General features: G+C 38.5%; 1 protein-coding gene across 1 annotated transcript in view; it reads left to right on the top strand.

Annotated features, from left to right (window-relative positions):
* Window positions 1-21,500, top strand: part of POLA1 (DNA polymerase alpha 1, catalytic subunit) — a 313,094-nt gene that overhangs the window by 233,717 nt on the left and 57,877 nt on the right. The window contains exon 36 of the mRNA XM_003917516.4: window positions 1,887-1,983. Within this exon, the coding sequence (XP_003917565.1) occupies window positions 1,887-1,983 (97 nt within the window). The remainder of the gene's footprint in view (window positions 1-1,886; window positions 1,984-21,500) is intronic.

Genomic DNA, 21,500 nt, shown 5'->3' with positions numbered 1-21,500 from the left:
AAAAATATAATGGCTAATCAAATTGACAGCAACTGTTTCTCATCATCTCGACACACAATACATTATCAAAACAAACTATTATGAAGGAGGTAATTTCAGTGTTCTATTCAACCTGCAGCATGTGTGCAGTCAGGGAGATGTGTACCAGCAATTACTGCTGAATCTAAAAAACTAAACAAATAACTTAATCGCTGTCGTCCTCCTTTTTTTTCCCCCAGGAAGCAGTAATCAGGATTCGCTAAAAATAACTGGTGTATAATAGTATAATGATGATGCATATTGTAGAATAGCTAATAAGAAATAAAATAGGCTTCTAGGTGTATACTTTTTTAAAATAGGTTCAGGTAAAGAAAGAGAGACTTGTGGAAGGAATGCGCACACAAAAAAGACAATAGCCCTGACCGATAAATTGCTCCATGTGGGTTTGTTCCTGCTACCGAATATTTATAGATACCATTTGTAATAGCCAAAGAAGTTTAAAATACACTAAATTTAGTAACACATTTTATAAGGGAATGAGCAGAAAGGTGAAGTGTGGGCTCTAATTGAATTTTAGTTACTCCTGCATCAAATTGGGTTGACTATAATTTTTCATCATTAAGACCCAAGTAGGATCCTTGGATCTAATACCTGATTACTCAAAGAGATTCCCTTTGAAAATAGTGCTGTTTCCGTATCCAGTTGTAGATAGTGGTATTCCTTAATTTCGTATTTACATGATAGTCTGTGTGTGCCACCTGGCCTTGCTGCATGAATTGTACAAATGACTTGGCTGTTGTGGTCATTCATTAATTCATTCATTCAACCAACTTGGCACACAGTGGGTGTTCAGTGTTGGTTAAATTACGTGTCATTCCAAGGCAGCAAGGGAGAAACTGGTAACATGTTTGTTATTTGAGCTTCTCATTTGGAAAGTTCTGAGGGCTTAGTTCTTTCACCTTGGTAGGACCCCTCAAGGAAAACACCAAAGCTTGAGCTCATTGTTCTCCAGCTCCAGAGTTTCCCAAGTGTCTAACCCCATGGGAAGATGGAAAGAAAGTTCGTAGGTCAGTTGATTTAAAATAGATAGAAGTGCATTTGAATGTGACTCACCAAATAATTCTCATGTTGGTTATTGAATTGACTGCATGTGTTTTTTTCCCACGCAGAGTGAGACACAGTTGCTTAGAATACGCAGTGACTCTAAATAACCTCAGGAATGCTCAGTATATGTTTGCTGAGTGAATAATAGTTCAGACACATCTCCTACACTTTGTTGAATTAGAACTTGCCAAGGTCATTAAATGAGCGTTTTGACATGGGTGGGATGAAAAACCTTGGTTATTTCATTTCACATGATACTTCTCAGAGGTCATACGTTGCCTACTTATGATTACCACAGAGCAAATAGTCAAGATGTTACTTGAGTCTGTGAGCCAGTCCTGGCACAGGCAATGGATTGTCACCACAAATCATAAAACGGGGCTGATGGTATAGCAATATGTGTTAAACAGTTTTCAGAATTTGTTTAACTTCCTGCTAGCATGGACATGTCCCAGTTAGGAAGCACATAGCACTTTTCCCAATTAACAGTGCAAATTGTCATGAGTGCATAGGAATTTGCAATTTGACAAAATCAGGTTTTTGACAGCAGGAGTAATCAGTCTGCAGCTTCGCAAGTAGTAATCTATGATCGAAGTGGCAGGATATATTCTGAATTATGAAAGGTGTATATGCTATATAAGAGGGACAAACCATTAGTATGATTCTGCCCTTCTTACCCCCTTTCTTTAAAAAATGCTGCTTGATTTGAAAGTTGAAAGTAGGGGACACACTCTGCTGAAAGTGATCTCCATCGCTTTCCCCTCCCCAATAGTAGTATTCATTTATTTTCTGTTATATTACAGTATTCTGACAAGTCCCTGTACACCCAGCTGTGCTTTTACCGGTACATTTTTGATGCGGAGTGTGCACTGGAGAAACTTACTACCGATCATGAGAAAGGTACGTTAAAATACTGTAATTACCTTTGAGTTTAAAGTGGAAATTTGCATTATAAAAGCCAGACCTACTGTGTCAGGCTGTTCACGCAGCATCACATTGCTGTCTCAGAAGCAGGCCATGGGGGCCTCTGTGAACACAGGGATCCCCTGCATGAGGGGCGGTGGCATAGGAATCCCCAGCTTTGGCCCCCATAGACTGTTTCACATTGTTCTCTATTAAAGCAAGGCTTTGGGGGAGGAACAGTACAAAAAGGACTCTTTAAATGCTATATTTTGAAAATGCTATTTTCTACAGAGTTTAGTAATTGTAATAAAGTAAGCATAGGCAACGTGATCATTGGGCCTACAAAAACCAGATATTATCACAAAAAAATAGACCTGGAGTGTGTCTCTGCTGTTCGCTAAAAGCCTGGGTTTGTTTTGAGAGAGGGATGGGGTGGAGTTCCTTTATTGACTCCATCCTAAGAGAGTGTATAGGCACCTCAGTCCATATGATCAGGTGTTGCCTGGAACCCTCAGCACTCGGCGTTTCCTTATACAAGACTTGCAGGCACTGTGGGACTTCATGGGTCTGGGAAAAGCTTTGTTACATAACTTAAAGTATTTGAAAATGTCATGACAACTGCATGTTTTTTTTTTCTCCTACCTGAAAATCACATTGACAACTTTTCTAGTATCTTTGAAAAATAAAAAAGGCAAATTTACACATTTTTCTTATTAGTTACCTACAGAGTGTTTATGTTGTTTGTCAGCGAGTATCAATTCAGTGTTTCGTTTGTCGATATTAGGGCTGGAAACAACGCAATGACATAAAAAACCTACAAATATTGCTAGATTTCCCCACATAAGAATCACCATGCTGCCCTTGATTTGGTCTCACTGTTTTTCATTCCAGTCATAATTGACTTGTTTTTGCATCCACAAGATAGGCTAGAAATTATTTTTTAAATGCCTTGACTTATTTGGTTTTGCTGTCCTTGGAGAGAAAACATTTTACAACTGATGGAGAAGTCAGATATTAGAATCTTATCTCTAGATGTTCAACAAGGACTTGGGCTATCTCCACAGCATATTTTCCATGAATTAGTAAAATTAATTATACAGAGAATACATTTCTTCTGCCTATTAATAACTAGGTTTTAGAACTTTTATTCATGGCCAATGTCTAGCCCATATATACTTGTAATATCATTTACAGCTGTTTTTCTTTTATCCCCAAGGACCTTTCCTGAAGACAGTTATGAGTTGAGAAAATTAAGTACTGATTATCTGAACGCGTTGTCTGTTTCTATCAGATCTGTTACCTCTTTCTGGATATCAGTATTAGAACCTGTTCCCCCATTACTTCTTTTTTTTGAGACAGAGTCTTGTTCTGTTGCCCAGGCTGGAGTGCAGTGGCATGGTCTCAGCTCACTGCAGCCTCTGCCTCCCAGGTTGAAATGATTCTCCTGCCTCAGCCTCCCAAGTAGCTAGGATTACAGGCATGTGCCACCACACCTGGCCAATTTTTGTATTTCTAGTAGAGAGGGAGTTTCACCATGTTGGCCAGGCTGGCCTCAAACCCCTGACCTCAGGTGATCTGCCTGCCTCAGCCTCCCAAAGTGCTGGGATTATAGGTGTGAGCCACTGTGCCTGGCCAACCCATTATTTCTTTCTAAATCTATTCATCCTAGATTGTTTTCTATATGTTATTTGAGGGGAAAGATTCCTCTTACCTCTAAAATTCTTATCTGAGAGGCAGAATCAGTCTTATGATCAGCAGTTTTCAAAAAGTCTGGCAACTCTTGGAGGCATGTAGAGAAGTGATCTGGAAAGTCACTGGAAATTTAGCCCATCCTCTTAGAGGACATTGAGAAGTGCACGTTATTACACCCACAGAAAATAAGAGGAAATAAGTAGCCGCTTGGAAGCCTCTTGCTTGGCTAAAAGGGAAAAGTATTGACAGGATCTGTACACTCAGAGTTTACTGTAGTCCCATTTCACAAGTTTAAGAATCAGCACACTTTTTTATTGTTTGTATCTAATAATATACTACCCAGCAATTTGGGGCAAAAATGGCATTGAGTTATTGATGGGTTCTTTTACATGTCAGAGGGCTAAAGAAAATAAGACGAGAAGAGGAAAAAAATATATGTGACTGAAGGAACTTCATGTTATGTTCCAAGAGCCCTTTTGTTTTATTTATTGAATTTTACCTATTGAAACTCTGAATTTCCTGCTGCTTATTTATTATTCCTAAATTACAGTTTGGGAATGAGTGAATTAGCTGAAATTTACATGCTCCGGGCATTTTCAGATCATGCAGTAATGCTAAGTGGTATTAGGGTATTCATAAGTGGTGGGATATAAACCAAAACTTGGGGGCACACTTACCAACAGCAGAAGTTTCCTAACACATGACATCTGATAAGCCCTCTCCTAAGAGTCACCTGGGGCATATTAAAAACCCAAATCCATAGGTCCTATGCCCACAGATTCTATCTAATTCAGACGATGTCGGGGGTAGAGCTTAGGAAGCTATAATTTTTTGATAATTCCCCCAGATAATTCTGACGTGCAGCCAAGTTTGAGAACCCCTCTCCTGGGCACTCTAAAGACATGGTTGGATGGTTTCTAAATAAAAGAGAATTGCAAGGTCATAGTTCATGGGGAACAATGGGGGAACAAGAATATTCTTGTTATATTATAGGGGAAAACACCATAAATTTAAAATAACATAACAAATAAAATTGACTTCTCACTTTATAAGTTGAAGTGAATTCTCTTTTGATTTGCTATTCAAGGGAGACCTGCTATAAAAATGAGTTTAAAATCTAAGGGAACCAGAGGGCAAATATATTTATTCAATTTGGACCGTGGCCAGAACACCAGTAGATGTTAACATCAGAAGTCCTCTGAAAAATGACAGTCGTTACACACAGTTATATTATTGAGAATGGAGTCTAAGTGTCTTCTGTCAACAAGTGCCCTGTAACTGGTGTGTGAAGTATTTACTGTAGACTCTCCCTTACTGTCAGTACCTAGCAACATTTCCTTCACTAAGATTGTTTTACCATTTCCATCATAAAGCCCATGTTTTAAGGGTTGTAACTGGATGGTGGTTTTAATTTTTGTTTGAAACTTGGCAATTTGACTTAGAAAAACATGTACAAATTATTTGAAAGAGGTTTATTTTTATGGTGAAAAGTAGCTCTTGTCAAAGCTTTTTCTATGCTTTGCTTTCAAACGAAAGTTTACAGGCCATTAGTCCATAATGTGAATTAACCCCATTTGATATTTTTTCCTTCCTTTAAAATGGCAAAGGACTGTTATTCATGTTGGTGAAGTGTTTACTACATATTTGCTGTAACTGCATTACATTTTTAAAATCTTATTTCTGTGGGACTTTGGCATTATTATTGTAACTGCTCCAGAATGTACACAGATGGCATAATGGATTCAGAGGCGGTTTTACAGGAACATAGGGGCAATCTATGAAGTAAAAATCCATTTCCAGGATGGCAGCATGAAATGGTCCCATTTGGCTGCCTCATCCCGTGGTGCCTTGGCCTGAGTAGGGGTAAGTGAATAGTTTAGGGGAAACCTGAATCAGTTCAAATCTAAGTCTCCTTAAAAATGCAGGAAGAAAAAAGTCTCTTAGTTTTCTGAACTGAACCTTTGTTGTTGTTTATTCAGAAACAGTAAAAACAATTTATATATAGTTCCTGTTATGTGTTGAGTGACATTCCTCATGTCAGAGGAACAAAGGTGGATGGCCAACACTCCCTGCCCTGGAGGAGCTTAGAGTCTGTTGAGGAAGGACAGATTCGGCAACAACTAAGTGTGATATGGCCTGAGTGTCACCACCAATATGGTGAAATTATTTTGGAAGCAAAGAGAGGGAGCCACTAACTGCTTTTTCACTTCAGTGTATGATCTTTCTTTAGTTCTAGAAAGAAACATTTTTTTTCTGTTTCTGTTCTCACTTAGTAGATGCTTCTCTCCTTGTATTGTGTCAGCTATTAATAGTAAGATGGTGTATTCATTTGCTAGGACTGCTATAACAAAGTACCATGGATGAGGTGGCTTAACCAACTGTATTTCCTCACATTTCTGGAGGCTAGAAGTCTGAGAGCAAGGTGTCAGCAAGGTTCGTTTCTCCCCAACTTCTTTTTTTTTTTTTTGAGATGAAGTCTCGCTCTGTCACCCAGGCTGGAGTGCAGTGGCGCAATCTTGGCTCACTGCAACCTCTGCCTCCTGGGTTCAAGCAATTCTCCTGCCTCAGCCTCCTGAGTAGCTGGGATTACAGGTGCACACCACCATGCCCGGCTAATTTTTGTATTTTTAGTAGAGACGGGGTTTCACCATGTTGGTCAGGCTGATCTCGAACTCCTGATCTCGTGATCAGCTTGCCTTGGCCTCCCAACGTGCTGGGATTACAGGTGTGAGCCACCACACCGGGCCAGGTCTCTCTTCAACTTCTAAGGGGCTATCTTCTCCCAGTGTCTTCCCTCTGTACCTAATCTCCTCTTCTTATACTGACACTGGTCATATTGGATTGGGTCCCACCCTAATGACCTCATTTTACCTTAATTCTTTAAAGGCCCGATACAGTCCATTTTAATACAGTCCACTCCAGATACAGTCTCATTCTAAGGTACAAAGGGTTAAGACTTCAACCCACCTTCAGTATGAATTTTGGGGGGACGCAATTCAGTCCATAACTGATGATCTACTTGAATTTCTTAATAAATTCCTTTGAACACATTGGATTTGTCTCTGCCAGAATTGGAACACTAGGATGTAGAATTCTGTTGAGGACAGAAATTGGAGTTGCAGCATGGAGGCTAGCTAAAAGATGACGATTTACCCATAGGAGAACTATCTGTTGGAAAGCCTGACTTCCCAACTGGGGTCTCTTTAGGCTTAGATGGACTATTCTTCAAGTCACCCTGTTTCTCGCAAAGTTCTATGGGCAGCCTTGAGCGTCCCAGCATCCTGAGCTGCACCTGCAAAGATTGCAGTTTTCTTGCTCCTCTCAACCAGGTGAAATCCCACATTCACTTCCCCTCTTGAGCCTCATATGCTTGCTTTTCTTTTTTTTTTTTCCCCCTTAAACTTTTCAGTTTCTTGTCATCTCTTTTATTCTGTCTTTTCTTTAGGCCTGGCGGTGATATCTGTAGGCACTCTTGTTTCCTAACATGCCACCCAGAAGAACTAGGCTTCTCCTTTTAAAGTATTTTATAGTTTCCTATTGTCCTTTCATGTGTGTAACACAAGTTCTCACAGTACTCCTGTGAGGCAGCAGTGGATTATGCTCATTATATTGATGAAGAAATTAAAGTTACTAAAGTTCCTTGACATTTGCAGATTTAACGCCTGTCGCTTGAACTCTTTGCAAGTGATACTGAAGGTAGGTAACATGTTGTGTGTGTTATTTTGCTGATGCCAAATTTAAATTGAACTGAAAGAATATCCAGTCACTTAACTAATGAGCAAGCCAAGCCAACTGCTCCTCACCCACACTGCCACGGGGTCTTGTTCTGTGTTCCCCGTCAGCTAGGTAGTTATACTCATGAAGTGCTAATAATTATATTATTTTGTGGAAAATGGTCTCCAAAACAAAGACAACAGCTAGTATTGAAAAGGGTCTTAAAGGTAGTATTTTTTAAGCCAGAAAATAAGAGTTTTACAGAAGAAATTATATGCTTTAGTGTATATGGGAATTTGGAGATTTTGGAAAGTCTCAAGATGGGTCCCATTTCAGTGTTAAGGATTTCCGCTATATTTCCTGAACTGTTAAAGTGAAAGCAGGAAAGTTTCATCATGAAAGTAGCAAAGAGCCCCTGTGGTCCTCTCTCAGCTAGTCGATGTCCTTAGAATTTACTTGGTTAAATCCTTAACAAAATATTAAAAAGAAAACTGTGTCAGAGAGCACCTGTCTGGTCCATTTCTTCTTAGGCCACTTTTTGAAGCCCACTGGTTGTGTTATTCCATTGAAAAACTGTTGCTGAACTTTGGGGACAAGCTTTTTCTGTTTTTAATAACTAATAACAGGTAAAGCACACACAAAACAGTTCACATCTATTCATTCTTAAAATTATATATTTTTTATAATTGTGCAATTTTCTTTATAAAAATAGATTTTAAGATGGGTAACTGTAAACTGCATTTTTTATTTCATTTTCTTACAAATAAAAAAATGATCTGAGGGTTTTTAAACATTCTTTCTTTGATTAGTTTAAGGGGATTTTTATGGTAGGAGGCTCTGACTTGACACTTCAGAACATAGCTATCTGTTTATTATAAAGAAGTGATTGTGGCGCTTCCAAGATGGCCAAATAGGAGCAGCTCCAGGCTACAGCTCCCAGCGTGAACGACACAGAAGATGGGTGATTTCTGCATTTCCAACTGAGGTACCGGGTTCATCTCACTGGGGCATGCAGGACAGTGGGTGCAGCCCACCAAATGAGAGCCGAAGCAGGGTGAGGCATCACCTCACCTGGGAAGCACAAGGGGTGAGGGAATTCCCTTTCCTAGCCAAGGGAAACCGTGACACACAGCACCTGGAAAATCGGGTCACTCCCACCCTAATACTGCACTTTTCCAAGGATCTTAACAAACGGCACACTGGGAGATTATATCCCACACCTGGCTCGGAGGGTCACACGCCCACAGGGTCTCCCTCATTGCTAGCACAGCAGTCTGAGATCTAATTGCAAGGCAGCAGCGAGGCTGGGGGAGGGGCGCCTGTCATGGTGAGGCTTGAGTAGGTAAACAAAGCAGCCAGGAAGCTCGAACTGGGTGGAGCCCACCGCAGCTCAAGGAGGCCTGCCTGCCTCTGTAGACTCCACCTCTGGGGACAGGGCATAGCCAAACAAAAGGCAGCAGAAACCTCTGAAGATTTAAATGTCCCTGTCTGACAGCTTTGAAGAGAGTAGTGGTTCTCCCAGCACGGAGTTTGAGATCTCAGAATGAACAGACTGCCTCCTCACGTGGGTCCCTGACCCCCAAGTAGCCTAACCAGGAGGCACCCCCCAGTAGGGGCAGACTGACACCTCAGATGGCTGGGTACCCCTCTGAGACGAAGCTTCCAGAGGAATGATCAGGCAGCAACATTTGCTGTTCAGCAATATTCACTCTTCTGCAGCCTCCACTGCTGATACCCAGGCAGACGGGGTCTGGAGTGGACCTCCAGCAAACTCCAACAGACCTGCAGCTGAGGGTCCTGACTTTTAGAAGGAAAACTAACAAACAGAAAGGACATCCACACCAAAACCCCATCTGTACGTCACCATCATCAAAGACCAAAGGTAGATAAAACCACAAAGATGGGGAAAAAACAGAGCAGAAAAACTGAAAATTCTAAAAATCAGAGCGCCTCTTCCCCTCCAAAGGAATGCAGCCCCTCGCCAGCAATGGAACAAAGCTGGACAGAGAATGACTTTGACCAGTTGAGAGAAGAAGGCTTCAGATGATCAAACTTTTCTGAGCTAAAGGAGGAAGTTCGAACCCATCGCAAAGAAGCTAAAAACCTTGAAAAAAGATTAGGCGAATAGCTAACTAGAATAACCAATGTAGAGAAGTCCTTAAATGACCTGATAGAGCTGAAAACCATGACACGAGAACTACGTAACAAATGCACAAGCTTCAGTAGCCGATTCGATCAGCTAGAAGAAAGGGTATCAGTGATTGAAGATCGAATAAATGAAATGAGGCAAGAAGAGAAGTTTAGAGAAAAAATAGTAAGAAGAAATGAACAAAGCCTCCAAGAAATATGGGACTATGTGAAAAGACCAAATCTATGTCTGATTGGTGTGCCTGAAAGTGATGGGGAGAATGAAATCAAGTTGGAAAACACTCTGCAGGATATTATCCAGGAGAAATTCCCCAACTTAGCAAAGCAGGCCACCATTCAAATTCAGGAAATGCAGAGAACGCCACAAAGATACTCCTCGAGAAGAGCAACTCCAAGACATATAATTGTCAGATTCACCAAAGTTGAAATGAAGGAAAAAATGTTAAGGGCAGCCAGAGAGAAAGGTCGGGTTACCCACAAAGGGAAGACCATCAGACTAACAGTGGACCTCTTGGCAGAAACTCTACAAGCCAGAAGAGAGTGGGGACCAATATTCAACATTCTTAAAGAAAAGAATTTTAAACCCAGAATTTCATATCCAGCCAAACTAAGTTTCATAAGTGAAGGAGAAATAAAATCCTTTACAGACAAGCAAATGCTGAGAGATTTTGTCACCACCAGGCCTGCCCTACAAGAGCTCCTGAAGGAAGCACTAAACGTGTAAAGGAACAACCAGTACAAAAACATGCCAAATGTAAAACATGCCAAAATGTAAAGACCATCGATGCTAGCAAGAAACTGCATCAACTAACGAGCAAAATAACCAGTTAACATCATATTGATGGGGTCAAATTCACACATAACAATATTAACCTTAAATGTAAATGGGCTAAATGCCCAAATTAAAAGACACAGACTGGCCAATTGGATAAAGAGTCAAGACCCATCAGTGTGCTGTATTCAGGAGACCCATCTCACGTGCAGACATACACATAGGCTCAAAATAAAGGGATGGAGGAAGATCTACAAAGCAAATGGAAAACAAAAAAAAGGCAGGGGTTGCAATCCTAGTCTCTGATAAAACAGACTTTAAACCAACAAAGATCAAAAGAGACAAAGAAGGCCATTACATAATGGTAAAGGGATCAATTCAACAAGAAGAGCTAACTATCCTAAATATATATGCACCCAATACAGGAGCACCCAGATTCATAAAGCAAGTCCTTAGAGCTACAAAGACACTTAGACTCCCACACAATAATAATGGGAGACTTTAACAACCCACTGTCAACATTAGACAGATCCACGAGACAGAAAGTTAAGGATATCCAGGACTTGAACTCAGCTCTGCAACAAGCGGACCTAATAGACATCTACAGAACTCTCCACCCCAAATCAACAGAATATACATTCTTCATAGCACCACATCGCACTTATTCCAAAACTGACCACATAGTTGGAAGTAAAGCACTCCTCAGCAAATGTACAAGAACAGAAATTATAACAAACTGTCTCTCAGACCACAGTGCAATCAAACTAGAACTCAGGATTAAGAAACTCACTTAAAACCGCTCAACTACATGGAAACTGAACAACCTGCTCCTGAATGACTGACTACTGGGTGCATAATGAAATGAAGGCAGAAACAAAGATGTTCTTTGAAACCAATGAGAACAAAGACACAACATACCAGAATCTCTGGGACACATTTAAAGCAGTGTGTAGAGGGAAATTTATAGCACTAAATGCCCACAAGAGAAAGCAGGAAAGATCTAAAATCGACCCCCTAACATCACAATTAAAAGAACTAGAGAAGCAAGAGCAAATACATTCAAAAGCTAGCAGAAGGCAAGAAATAACTAAGATCAGAGCAGAACTGAAGGAGGTAGAGACACAAAAATCCCTTCAAAAAAATCAATGAATCCAGGAGCTGGTTTTTTGAAAAGATCAACAAAATTGATAGACTGCTAGCAAGACTAATAAGAAAAGAGAGAAGAATCAAATAGACACAATAAAAAATAATAAAGGAGGTATCACCACCAATTCCACAGAAATGCAAACTACCATCAGAGAATACTATAAACACCTGTATGGAAATAAACTGGAAAACCTCAAAGAAATGGGTAAATTCCTGGACACATACACTCTCCCAAGACTAAACCAGTAAGAAGTTGAATCCCTGAATAGACCAATAACAGGCTCTGTAATTGAGGCAATAATTAATAGCCTACCAACCAAAAAATATCCAGGACCAGACAGATTCACAGCCGAATTATACCAAGAGGTACAAGGAGGAGCTGGTACCATTCCTTCTGAAACTATTCCAATCAATAGAAAAAGAGGGAATCCTCCGTAACTCATTTTATGAGGCTAACATCATCCTGCTACCAAAGCCTGGCAGAGACACAACAAAAAAAGAGAATTTTAGACCAACGTCCCTGATGAACATCGATGCAAAAATCCTCAATGAAATACTGGCAAACTGAATCCGGCAGCACATCAAAAAGCTTATCCACCATGATCAAGTGGGGTTCATCCCTGGGATGCAAAGCTGGTTTGACATACGCAAATCAATAAACATAATCCAGCATATAAACAGAACCAAAGACGAAAACCACATGATTCTCTCAATAGATGCAGAAAAAACCTTTGACAAAATTCAGCAGCCCTTCATGCTAAAAACTCTCAATAAATTAGGTATTGATGGGACATGTCTCAAAATAATAAGAGCTATTCATTATTTGGACACATTTATTATTTATTATTTATTATTTATTATATATAAATATAATGTATATAATATATATAAATACATATTTAATAATATAATGTATTTAATATATTTTAAATATATTTAATATATTTAAATAAATATATAATAATTATAATGTATATAATATATTTAATAATAAATATACTATATTTATTATTATTTAGCTATTTATTATTTATGACACAACCACAGCCAATATCATACTGAATGGGCAAAAACTGGAAGGATTCCCTTGGAAAACTGGCACAAGACAGGGATGCCCTCTCTCACCACCCCTGTTCAACATAGTGTTGGAAGTTCTGGCCGGGGCAATCAGGCAGGAGAAAGAAATAAAGGGTATTCAATTAGGAAAAGAGGAAGTCAAATTGTCCCTGTTTGCAGATTGACAGATGACATGATTGCATATTTAGAAAACTCCATCGTCTCAGTCCAAAATCTCCTTAAGGTGATAAGCAACTTCAGCAAAGTCTCAGGATACAAAATCATTGTGCAAAAATCACAGGCATTCTTATACACCAATAACAGACAAACAGAGAGCCAAATCATGAGTGAACTCCCATTCACAATTGCTTCAAATTGAATAAAATACCTAGAAACCAAACTTACAAGGGATGTGAAGGACCTCCTCAAGGAGAACTACAAACCACTGCTCAATGAAATAAAAGAGGACACAAACAAATGGAATAACATTCCATGCTCATGGATAGGAAGAATCAATATCGTGAAAATGGCCATACTGCCCAAGGTAATTTACAGATTCAGTGCCATCCCCATCAAGCTACCAATGACTTACTTCACAGAATTGGAAGAAACTTCTTTGAAGTTCATATAGAACCAAAAAGGACCCCTTATTGCCAAGACAATCCTAAGCCAAAAGAACAAAGCTGGAGGCATCACGCTACCTGACTTCAAACTATACTACAAGGCTACAGTAACCAAAACAGCATGGTACTACTACCAAAACAGAGATGTAGACCAATGGAACAGAACAGAGCCCTCAGAAATAATACCACACATCTACAACCATCTGATCTTTGACAAACCTGATGAAAACAAGAAATGGGGAAAGGATTCCCTGTTTAATAAATGGTGCTGGGAAAACTGGCTAGCCATATGTAGAAAGCTGAAACTGGATTCCTTCCTTACACCTTATACGAAAATTAATTCAAGATGGATTAGAGACTTAAATGTTAGACCTAAAACCATAAAAACCCTAGAAGAAACTCTGGGCAATACCATTCAGGACATAGGCATGGGAAAGGACTTCATGTCTAAAACACCAAAAGCAATGGCAACAAAAGCCAAAATTGAAAAATAGGATCTAATTAAACTAAAGAGCTTCTTCACAGCAAAAGAAACTACCATCAGAGTGAACAGGCAGCCTACAGAATGGGAGAAAATTTTTGCAATCTACACATCTGACAAAGGGCTAATATCTAGAACCTACAAAGAACTCAAACAAATTTACAAGTAAAAACCCCATCAAAAAGTGGGCAAAGGATATGAACAGACACTTCTCAAAAGAAGACATTTGTGCAGCCAACAGATACATGAAAAAATGCTCATCATCACTGGCCATCAGAGAAATGCAAATCAAAACCACACTGCGATACTATCTCACACCAGTTAGAATGGCAATCATTAAAAAGCCAGGAAACAACAGGTGCTGGAGAGGATGTGGAGAAATAGGAACACTTTTACACTGTTGGTGGGACTGTAAACTAATTCAACCATTGTGGAAGACAGTGTGGCGATTCCTCAAGGATCTAGAACTAGAAATACCATTTGACCCAGCCATCCCATTACTGGGTATATGCCCAAAGGATTATAAATCATACTACTATAAAGACACATGCACATGTATGTTTATTGCGGCACTATTCACAATAGCAAAGACTTGGAACCAACTCAAATGTCCATCAATGACAGACTGAATTAAGAAAATGCAGTGCATATACACCATGGAATACTATGCAGCCATAAAAAAGGATGAGTTTGTGTCCTTTGTAGGGACATGGATGCAGCTGGAAACCATCATTCTCAGCAAACTATTGCAAGAACAGAAAACGAAACACTGCATGTTCTCACTCGTAGGTGGGAACTGAACAATGAGTACACTTGGACACAGGAAGGGCAGCATCACACACTGGGGCCTATTGTGGGGTGGGGGGAGGGAGGATAGCATTAGGAGATATACCTAATGTAAATGACAAGTTAATGGGTGCAGCACACCAATATAGCACATGTATGCATATGTAACAAACTTGCACGTTGTGTACATGTACCCTAGAACTTAAAGTATAATAAAAAACATAAAGAAGTGAGTGTAGAAATACATAAAGAATTTTGGTAAGAAAAAAGTGGTTTGTATAATCTTGAGCCTCTGGGGATTGTTATTGTTAGATATTACACAGTTATAATCTTTAATGTCAAAGAATTACAGTATAATGATAAAATACAAAACTAGGTAACTTATGATTCTAATTTGTGGTGTATGTGCAAGGTAGAAAAATTAGTAAGGAACCCTAGAATTTGTTATAGTTATCTCTAGGTGGATTATAGATTTTCTTTTTCTTTATAATTTTATATATTTTCTACATTATATATTCTGAGCATGTACTGCTCTCATAACATCAAAAAAATTATAAGCACTGAAATGTTATAGAGAATGTTACTCAACTTGAAGTAATTACCCAAATAATTTCACAGTTGAGGGAAAAAATAACATAGAAATGAACCCAAACCAGCTTTTTTTCTACGTGTATTCGTGTATTTTTTCCAAGTCAAACGTAAGGCCTTATTACTCCAAGTGTGATCAGTATCCCAGCCGCATAGACATCACCTGGGAGCTTGTTAGAAATGCAAACTATCAGACCCTCCCCAGACCTGCTGCATCAGCATCTGCATTTTAACAAGATTCTCAGGTGATTCCTCTGCGTGTTAAAGTTTCAGAAGCACTGATCTAAGACACTCTCCTTTCTTAATAACTAAAGCCTACTTCCATTTTATTCATTCATTGATTAGGGCTGTCCATTGGTAAAACTTCAAAACGACAACTATGCAGGCTACAGAAGGACTACCCAAGTTTAAGGTAGAATTCATATCACAACCTGGCCTTTTGAAATATGTTTTTATTAAACTAAAAATGCAGTGGCCTGACAAGGGCTAAGAGGGGGAAAAAGCAAAAAAGCATGAGTTCTTCCACTTTGTTTCTTTGTAACTAGAAGGAACAAGGGAGAAGTAAATTAGGATTTTCAAAATAGCTTTCAGCTTTTTAAGATTAGCGGCTTATAAAAGAAAGAACTAAGGCTGGGCACAGTGGCTCACGCCTGTAATCGCAGCACTTTGGGAGCATTTTGGCAGGTGAATCACCTGAGGTCAGGAGTTTGAGACCAGCCTGGCCAACATGGCGAAACCCCGTCTCTACTAAAAGTACAAAAATTAGACGGGCAATGGTGGCACATGCCTGTAATCCCAGCTACTCGGGAGGCTGAGGCAGGAGAATCGCTTGAACCCAGGAGGTGGAGGTTGCAGTGAGCCGAGATCGCACCATAGCACTCCGGCCTGGGCCACAGAGTGAGACTCCATCTCAATAAAAAAAGAACTGGAGTGTAGTTCTACACCCACTTCATGTAAGGGCCACTCTCTGTGTGCCCAGAGTAAAATTTCACCCTGTCACTACCTTCTGGACTTCATTACAACATTGATTCAGAAGTATTTTGTAAAGATTTCAAGGCATTGAACTAGATTCTTTTAATGGAAACAAGATTCTATTTCTTAAATTTTGCTATTGAAAAAGTTTATTTTGAAATTTTCTTTTTCCTACTGTCACTGACTTTTCTGTGATGTTTTTATACTCACTACAAGAATGAGAAAGTTGATATTGTCTGATGGCAGCATGGAGCTGCTAACACTGGTTTATTTTTCTCTGTGGATACTGCCTGTTTTGTTTTTTTTGTTTTGTTTTGTTTTGTTTTTGTTTTTACTCAAGATAACTTTACAATGTGACAGAAGAGAAACTACATTTTTCAGGAAATGGTCACTTTAGTTGCTTTCCCCATAGGTAGAAGTGTCTTGGCTCTGTACATTTTCTGCCATCCTCCTCAAGATAGCTAAGTTAGTATATGAAAGTTGCCATTTTTTGGAGCAGCCAGTTTCCAGATACTAATTATGTGTGTTTAAGCCCATTTCTGTAAATATGCAGTCAACATTTGCACTTTTATGTACAAAGAGACTTAGAGGCTTTCTATGATAACAGATGTGTTACTCACTCGTTCTATAAAATCATTTCCCATTATGTCTTTTTAGTGGGCAAGTTCCTTTCCCCTTTTATAGTGACAAGTACAGCAACACAAGGGCTCTGCCATGTCTAGGTGATAATGTGGTTGATGGTCTGCATTTGCAAAGCATATTGTCATTTTTTTAGTAGGAAAAGTACCAAAGATTGATAAGATTTTTTTCATGTACTTAAAATATGCTTCTATCACCAATGATGAAAAAAATGAAACAATTCTCAAGCATTTAAACCATAATGTGAGCTAATCACTTTATTTTGAAGAAAAGTATTTTTAAATAGTTGAGCTAGTGAATTTACTTTTAAAATGTATTGTGCTTACACAGTAGATGGTTTTATTTCCATGATGTTTTTTACTACATAATTATACATCTTAATTACGTAATTACTATCATAATTATTATGTAATTGCATGTACTTCCACTAATTACAAAATCAGGAAGTGTAATTATCTAGTAAAAACTTTATGAAATTTCATGCACTAAAAGTTACTTAAAAGGCTATTCCAGTGGTCTAGTGGAAGGCTTTCCATGGTTAGTCTTCTTAGTCATAACTTTAGTTTAGGGCTTGAACTCATAGGCCAGGTCAAGGATAACTGCCAACAGACCAACCCTAAACTGAGTGAGTATTGTGTTATAGGTAAGATAGGCTTTGTCCCTTGTGATTTAAAAAGTCAGAGAGCATTTTAATTTTTTTGTGACTATGGAGTGTGGTAAGAATAATATCTAAATGTTTGAGGTAAGTACCACAAAAACTGTCAATGGAAAAGGCCGTTCTTTCTTAGGAAAGAATTGATTAATAGAATCAACAAGGCATTTAGGTTACAAAACAGCAAGGTCTTCTATAATTCTGTAATGTGAATGGCTTATTTAATAGCTATCTCTGCCTTTAAAAGCAATAATAATACTTAGTTTTTTGTTTCTTCAGTTTGGAAAAGGTGTTTTTCCAGTTCGTGTTTGTATTTACTAAGATATGAGCAAACGTATCAAGAGAGCATACTCCTTTCTACTACTTGATGTCAAAAGCAGCTTTTGAGACATAAACATAAGCGCACAAACATGTAACATCAGACCCTAAATAAAGACAGAAAATTTAATTCAATAAAGCTATGATGCCTTTACCATTCAAAATGACATAAAAATTGCACAGTGAAACAATAGTCATGACAGCAAATTAGATATGACATCTAAATTACACTACAAAGAGAAATCCCAGAACCATTTTTGGTCTGTAGGAGTCTATTTTAGCCCAGGTTTAAAACCCAATCTAGAGGCTCTGCTTTATTGTCTAAGTAGGGTAATGTTGTAGAAGACTAATTGGAGGTTGGCTGTATTAATTGCACATCAATTAGGAGGAAAGGGCTTGTAATACTCATGGCAGAGAGGAGAGTAGATCCTTTAAGTATCATGATAGAATGTACTATGAGTTTCAGGAATTAATATTATCAGTATTTGTGTAAAATCTGTATAATCTATTATAACATGACCTAAATCAAGCACTTGGGGTTAGATACAGGTATACTAATTTTCCCCGAAAAATTAGTGCTTCTCACTAGAAATGTATTGAAACAGTCACTTAAAATGTATGAGTTATTTCTTTTGAAAATGTAACCTTAAACATTAAAAGGTTCAGCTCTGTAGTCTTAGAAGGAGAAGACATTCGTTTTTTTCTTAAAACTTTCTAAAGAAACATTCATTGTGGTATTACCAGTTATTGAATTTGTGACATTTTTATACTAGCTGAAATTTCCAATAAATGTGAATTTTTTTAAAAAGTCAGTTAACGGTATGAAAATGCCAGTCCCATTTGCTTCAGGCAAATTAGAGGATTTATATTTATCCAGAATTGTTTCATGGTCTCAGAGATGTTTGGGATTTAAACAGATTTAGTCTGACTCTGCTATTTTTCTCTAGTAGTTAGAGGTTATTTTAAAATTGCATATTCTTTTCCTCTTGGGAATCTTTTCTCATTTACTTAGCCCAGAATTTAATGTCTTAATCATTTCTTATTTGCCTTAACTCTATTGTGGTAACATTTCTTCTCATGGTTTCAGAAGTGTTTATGCTCCTTCTGTGAGACAGCACTGCCTGTCACGTTTCCTCTTAATCTTTTGTTTTTGTTTTGGTGGTTGGTATTTTTTGTTTGTTGGTTTTTTACTAGTGCTTATACCATGCCAGAATAGCCCTTAATGGTTGAAAGCAAAGTGTTTACTTAATCCTCATCTTTTCAATTATAATACAGATTTCATTTTGAAGCTGACATTTAAACTGACATTGTTGTGTTTTGTTTTGCTTTGCTGTCTTTTCATGTGAATTGGCATATGTCTCCATTATCCTATAATTCTTGAAAAATTTTTCATAATTATCTAAGGGAATCAACCATAACTTTTTTTTTTTTTTTTTTTTTTTTTTTGAGACGGAGTCTCGCTCTGTCACCCAGGCTGGAGTGCAGTGGCCGGACCTCAGCTCACTGCAAGCCCCGCCTCCCGGGTTCACGCCATTCTCCTGCCTCAGTCTCCCGAGTAGCTGGGACTACAGGCGCCCGCCACCTCGCCCGGCTAGTTTTTTGTATTTTTTAGTAGAGACGGGGTTTCACCGTGTTAACCAGGATGGTCTCGATCTCCTGACCTCGTGATCCGCCCGTCTCGGCCTCCCAAAGTACTGGGATTACAGGCTTGAGCCACCGCGCCCGGCCAACCATAACTTTTGAAGTCTAATAATGTCGTTGTGATGTCTCCAGTAACCCTGTAGGCCCAGGCCAAGAACTGATGTTGATTTTCACATTATTAATCAGTGCCATTTATTATTTTATGCTGTACTATCTTGTTCATATAATATTACCCTTCATATACAAAGAAAACCCATCATCAGTTTGACTCATTCTTAAACTAGTTCTTCCTGTAGTTATCATGAATTTATTTAGATCCGTCTGCATTCTCTTACCTTGTGGCTAACAGGACAGTAACTAGACAGACTTAGTAGCCCATCATTGAGTTAAATCAACATTGATTACATTCTTCCTGTATAAAGGCCTTGGGAAACCTTTTTTTCCTTGGCCTGTGAGCCCTGCAAGCCTTAGCACCATCCCCTAGAGCTTAAGGCTTAAACTAGTTCGTAGAAAGATAGATTTGCTGGCTAATTTTAGACACTGATGTACTTTCCTTGTTTTAAGAAATTATTGTAATTTCAAATAGGGTCACAAAAGCAGATCTGTGTGCATGTCTGCTACTCTCTGTCCCCTCTTTGTGCCCTGCATACTCGCCCAGTTTATTCAGCAAATATGTATTGGATCTCTGTCCTATATGATATTGCTTCTAGAAGTACCAATATTTCTGCCCAATTGCTTATTCATGCATTCATCTCTAAATACCTCCTTTTTATAGGACTCTACTTTTGTGGAGAACATTCACAGCCATTATCTTTTACATTTTCCAGACAATTCCATTGCATACTGGTATGTAGTTGACACTTTTGAGATGAGGAACAACCCCCAAAAGAATGAAATGACTCTCCCAAAGTAGCAAAGCTTAGAAGTGTAAGAGCCCGGCTTTTCTTTCTGCTGTATCACAGCTGCCCTATTCTTAATCTGTTAGGGAAACTTCAGCCTGAAGACAAGTAACTCAAATACAAGGGAATGGTATGAATTGCTGAGGGATCTCAGCATATACCTCAGGGAAGGTTTCCTAGTGGAGATTTCCTGAGTTGGACCTTAAAGAGTATATGAGATTTTAATAGGCATAGATGCAGACATGTAGTTTGAGATTAAGTTTTGCCTTTTTCACTTTTCTTTAAATGCTCTTTCTTGCTTTTATAAAGGGAGAACCTCCTTTGACAAATGCATCATGATTTGAAAGCATATCTGAATTGAAAATTTAGTCTAAAAGTGCTTATTAAGAAGCAAATGTTTAAACTCAGGACTATAAACTTGAAGGGCATTATTTTTTGAGATAGGGTCTTGCTCTGTCACCTAGGCTGGAGTTCAGTGGCATGATCTCTGCTCACTGCAACCTCGACCTCCCGGGCTCAAGTGATCCTTCCATCCCAGTCCCCTGCCCCCAGTAGCTGAGACTACAGGTGCGTGCCACCATGCCCAGCTAATTTTTATATTTTTTTGTAGAGATGGGATTTCACCATGTTGTCCAGGCTGGTCTCAAACTCCAGGATTACAGGCGTGAGCCACTGAGCCCACTGTCCTTGAAGGGTATTATCTCTTCACTCTCCACTCTCCACTCTCCACTGTAACCAGTGGTGGTGCTTTGAAAGAAATTGATCCATTCTACAGGATACATCTGTCAAAAGTGTATCAAAATGTTTTTCTATCTTAAATAATTTAACTCAGAATATAATAATGTAAGTATTTTGACATGAAAATGTTACATACTGTGATACATCCACTTATCTTAAAACAGACGTCTTTATAAAGAAAAGGAGTGTGGTAAGACAAAACAAAATAGAAATTGGAATTAAATGGGATGACTGACAGACCAAACTAGTTTTATTTAGACAATAAAAATTAAAGTCCTGTTAGCATTATGACAAAAAAATGTAAAAATGTTTTACTTAAAGCATGGCTAATTTTTTGTTGTGTTTTGTTTTTTCACTAATACCATGGTGAAAGTTTAAATATGTAAGACCTGTTTATGAAGTAAATGTTTACTGCTGAACTAATTCTTCAAGTTTACTGGTATATTATGTATTGTCTTATCGATGCTGAAAAGTCAGTAAAATCCACAATAAAAGAAAGCGTCTGAACAATAGTCTGTCTTCAGGAAATTATTCAACAGAGTGCACTCTGGTCTCCGTTAGTGAAGGCTTTATCACTTTTAACAAATAAGCTGCAGTAAATTTATTAGTATGCTACAAATAAATTTTCAAAATAATTAAGACTAAACTA

This window comes from Papio anubis, chromosome X (genome assembly GCF_008728515.1).
Source record: "Papio anubis isolate 15944 chromosome X, Panubis1.0, whole genome shotgun sequence".
Taxonomy (NCBI): Eukaryota; Metazoa; Chordata; class Mammalia; order Primates; family Cercopithecidae; genus Papio; species Papio anubis.
The sequence above is the reverse complement of the archived record's forward strand: the minus strand, read 5'-3'. Positions and strand labels throughout refer to the sequence as shown.